The 5,044-nt window shown below is 36.9% G+C and overlaps 1 protein-coding gene across 1 annotated transcript in view; it reads left to right on the top strand.

Annotated features, from left to right (window-relative positions):
• The first annotated feature begins 1,657 nt into the window (after positions 1-1,657).
• The window catches only part of plcg1 (phospholipase C, gamma 1), an 80,170-nt gene continuing 76,783 nt past the window's right edge, over positions 1,658-5,044 (top strand). The window contains exons 1-2 of the mRNA XM_016240901.1: positions 1,658-1,851; positions 2,429-2,710. Coding sequence (XP_016096387.1) covers positions 2,494-2,710 — 217 coding nt within the window. The 5' untranslated portion in view covers positions 1,658-1,851; positions 2,429-2,493. The remainder of the gene's footprint in view (positions 1,852-2,428; positions 2,711-5,044) is intronic.

Raw genomic sequence — 5,044 nt, 5'->3', positions numbered from 1 at the left:
ATGATTAATTATTCATATTTCCCATGAGCTGATTCGTTACAACAGCATGGCGGGTGTAGCACGTCCAGATTTCATTCTCTGAAATAAGTTTCAAACTATATGTAGTATCTACTAGAGAGTATGTGATTTCAGACGTAATAGTCTAGGTCACCTGTGTATCCAGTACACAGTACATATTGAATGATAAGCAAATAGTATTCTATTCTGAACATAACCACACTAAACCCTTTTTCAACACTCTTTTTTTTAATAAACACACTATATATTGCAGCCATAGTAATTCTGGTATTGTAGTACAATACTATTCCAAAGAACCATAATGCATACTATTTAACACTTTAAGAAATACTGTGCAGTACATAGTACACACAACAATAATCAACCAGTATTCCATTCTGAACATAGCCATACTGAACATTTTCACATACTTTTTGTTCAAAATAGTAGGCAGTATACAGTGCATACTGTGTTGTATAGAGTAAGCAGTACAATAGTAATGTATTCCAAACAGCCTAGGTCACCTGAGTATCCAGTTCAGACAGAAAATTTAAACACTGTGTATAATATACACACTATATTTTGCAGCAGGCATAAGTATGGTATTATTGTAGTATGCTATTCAAAACAGCCATAATGTGTATTATTTCACACACTTTAAGAAATAGTGTGCATTACACAGTATATACTAAACAGTAAGCAACTAATATTCCATTCTGAACATAACCACGGAGAATAGTGTTTCACATTAGTTTTACATGAAATAGTAGGCAGTACACATATAGTAAGCAGTACACTAACGTATTACACTAGTAATGTATTCCAAATGTTGTCTAGGTCACCTATGTGTCCCATTCATACAGAAAATTCAAATACTGTGTATAATATACACACTGTCAACAATAGCAAGTACAGTTTTGTAGTATGCTATTCTAAACAGCCATAAGGCATACTATTTAACACACTTTAATAAATAGTATACAGTACACAGTGCATAGTGAACAATAAGCAGCTAACATTCCATTCTGAACAGAACTACACTAAATAGTTTCACATACTTTGTACAAAAAATAGTAGGCAGTACACAGTGCACACTGTGCAGTATATAGTAAGCAGTACACTAGTAATGTATCCCAAATGTTGCCTAGGTCACCCTGAGTGTCCAATTCATACATAAAATTAAAATACTGTGTGTAATATACACAGTCAACAATAGCAAGTATAGTATTGTAGTATGCAATTCTAAACAGCAATAATGCATACTATTTAACACGCTTTAATAAATAGTGTGCAGTACACAGTGCATACTGAGCAATTAGCAACTAGTATTCCATTCTGATCACAACCACACTAAATAGTGTTTCACATACTTTTCAAACAAAATAGTAGGCAGTGCACATATAGTAAGCAGTACACTAATGTTGCCTAGGTCACCTGTGTCCAATTCATACAGAAAATTACATGGTAATATACACACTGTCAGCAATAGTAAGCATAGTATGCAGTGTACTATTCCAAACAGCCATAATGCATACTATTTCACACACTTAGCACAGAAGCGTACACAGTCCACACTGCTCCAGCGGTGTCTGGAGAGCGGCGCTGTGTCTTTAAGAGGCCGAGCTTCGCTGCGCGTTGCAGGGATCGGCTGATGGGGGAAGGGCTCTGGCTCTGGCTCTTTTACTCTTGCACTCATGGCGGAGAGCAGACCTCACACCGCCGCCGCTCGGATCCGCCAAACCCGCGTCTGATCAGGAGCCCAGGACGACATGAGCGCTGCTGAGAGCGAGGACAGACTGGACGTTGTGTTTCTGCTTTTACTGAGTCCCAGAGAGCCAGCTGCATCCATACTCGGTAAGACTAAACAAACCTGTTATTATTATCATCATCATCAACAACAATATACACGCTCAGATCTTTCTGTTGCATCTCAAATCTGATCGGTGTGTTGAAACAATTTAGAAATGTGTAGTATTTAATAGTATCATTATGAATAAGCATCAGTGATTTTTTGTTTGTTTGCTTGCATCCGTATAAAGTGATCTTATTGATTGTATTCAACTAAATATTATTAGATCAGCTCTATTTAATGTTTACACGCACTCAGATTACGCTATACATTAAAATGAATGATTCTTATGGTCTGTGTTGTTCATTTATATGTTATATTAATAATAATAATCCATGCATTTCATGCGTTGATTGCCAATACATATCAGACATTCACCATATGACATTTCTGTAATGTATAATCTGCCTTTATAACCACCAAAAAGGCCACTAAGTCCAAGTTAAATGGACACATGTGGATGCATCTTACAGCAGGCCTCTGTGTTTTTTCATAACTGATGTAAATGCTGCATACGCTGCTAATATTTCATAGTGGTGTTTTGTAATGTTTCTAATGCCCTTTTCTTCCTTATTTTCGTAGGTGTCCTCGCCAGGCCGGGGAGGCTGTGAGTTATTGGGAAAGGAACTGAAGAACAAACAGGGGAAATGGCTGCGACCGCGGGCTTCTCCTCCAACGGACCTGTACCCTGGACGCTGAGCGACACCGAGGTGAACAATCTGTACCGGGATCTGGAGCTGGGCACTGTACTGACGCTCTTTTACTCCAAAAAGTCCCAGAGGCCCGAGAGAAGGACGTTTCAAGTCAAGCTGGAGACCAGGCAGATTATCTGGACCAGAGGAACGGATAAAATCGAGGGCGAGAGTAAGTTAAGGCTTGTTTAGTTTAAGATTGGTGGATGATAAATCAGTGCTTGGCATTATGGGTTCAGAAAAGGGTGGTTGGTGTTATACATTTGCATAATTCATAACCACAGTTTGGGTTTTAAATGTGCCATTAGCTATTAATAAACATGCTTAATAGTGGTTCGTGTTTAGACAAGCATATTCTGTTTGGGAAACATAATGACGGCACACAAACCTGCACTGCCAATGTTTTCATATGAAGAGCTTCATTCACTTATTCAACCGTGTTCTTGGTGGAAAATGACGGGTGTTATGACTGGTCATGCTTTAATTTAAAGTCCAAGTCTCGCCATTAACAAACTATTAACTACGACTTTTGCCTCGATTAACTCCTTATTTGCTGCTTATTAATAGTTAGTGCGGTAGTTGTGAAGTTTAGGGATGTAGAATATGGTCATGCAGAATATGTGCTTTATAAGTACTAATAAAATAATAACAGGCATGCTAATAAGCAACCAGTTAATAGTGAGAATTGGTCCCTATGCTGAAGTGTTACCGTTTGGTTTGATATTTACGACAAGTATAACAGTTTTTGGTTTCTACAGCCTCAAAATGCATCTTCAGCCTCCAGATTCTCCGTGATTTTTGTTTGTTGCACTGAATTGATCATGTTTGGTAACACTAAATGGTTTTGTTTTGGGCGAGCAGTAGGTCTTGGTTGTGTGCTAGCAGGTTTAACAGTAGTGTACTGCTCGTCTCGGCTCTGATTGTAGGGCAGGCCCATCTGCGCTGCTATTTTCCTGCGGCGGGATGTCTTACACACAGCTGCGCTTTGCTCCGGATGCACCAGCCACACTAAACAGAAGAGAGAAAAAACACCCAGTGAGCCTCAGCGAGGTTTGTGCGTCTGAAGTAGGGCTGCAGCTATCGATTATTTTAGTAGTCGCGTATTCTATCGATTATTCCGTTGATTAATCGCATAAGACGTAATTTTTCTTTATTAAAGAGCAATACTAAATATACAAGAGATAATAAGATAGGTCTCTTAAAATAAACAACTAATTTGTTTTCTTTTTAGAAAAATGTGCATTTTTATTGCTGAAATTGCATGCATTAATAACCGTGAAAACTAAACCCATTTAATGCATTTAATTGCCAAATTACATTCAAAATGCAAATACAAATATATCAATTAAAAAAAACTACAAAAATCAATTTCACATTACTTTAAAAAAGGTAAACATTACAAACTAAAACTAAGGCATAAATCTAAATATTAGTAAAAAAATAATAATACCTAAACATTGCATTTGTCGTGCAACTTAACTTTCAAGTTTCAGCCTAAATAAAGCTCAAGCATGACATGAGCCTTTACTGTCGTCTTGGAAGGCTTTGTGGCTTTTGTGAGAGGCAAAAATCAGTGGAGAGGAAGGTAACTTGGAACAAGAGACCATACACAATTTTTAAACACTTTTTTTTTCTGCAACATGAAATTAGAGTTATTTGGAGAATAAACACTCTTAAATGTCCCTTGACGTACTTGTGTGTGTGTGTGTGTGTGTGTGTGTGTGTGTGAAACTTGTTTTTGATATCCTTCATATTCTGTGTGCGGGTCAGTTCACAGCAGTGAATAGAAATTAATCTGTTCCAATAAGTTTAAATTGATTTTTACATTTTATGGGCATTTTTACATTTATAAAGCCTTTTTTTCTAAACGTGTGCATTATCTTTTGAGTCAAATTTTTACATTTAATCAGTCAATTAGAATAATAAGACATTTGGGCTGTTACCAAACAAATGATATCAGTATCAACAAAATTCATCTTTGCAATGCAGAGGAAACACAGAAGCTGCAGCTGAAGAGGCATTTAGATGTAAGCCTATTGACACGATTTAATTCAGCTCAGAGGGACATGAATGCATTTAACCTGCAGTTACAAATGCATAAATAATATTTTATTTTAAACATGAAACATTGAATACTGATATTTACAATTATTTTAAAAACGAAAAGATACTTTAAATGTGAAATTAAAACCCCCAGTAGGTGGCAGCAATTCACTGTTCATAAGTGAGTCATTGCGATTGAACCGAGTCATTTAAACGGTTGATTCATTCAGGAACGAGACACCGCCGTGTTGCTCAGAGACACAAAACAGCGCTGTGGCTGTGTTTGGAATTATTTTGTTGGCGAAATAAAGCAAAAACAGGCAATATAGTGTCTAAAACGTACATCTCTTAATATTAACTTCTTGTTTATTGAATTGTTGCGTAAAATCAGTATCACATTTGTAATCATGCTGATTTTAGAGGTGAAAACTGGCACTCTTCGTGTGATATTGACTAACTTTCT

The sequence above is a fragment of the Sinocyclocheilus grahami genome, unplaced genomic scaffold (assembly GCF_001515645.1).
Source record: "Sinocyclocheilus grahami isolate Dianchi unplaced genomic scaffold, SAMN03320097.WGS_v1.1 scaffold604.1, whole genome shotgun sequence".
Classification (NCBI taxonomy): domain Eukaryota; kingdom Metazoa; phylum Chordata; class Actinopteri; order Cypriniformes; family Cyprinidae; genus Sinocyclocheilus; species Sinocyclocheilus grahami.
The sequence above is the reverse complement of the archived record's forward strand: the minus strand, read 5'-3'. Positions and strand labels throughout refer to the sequence as shown.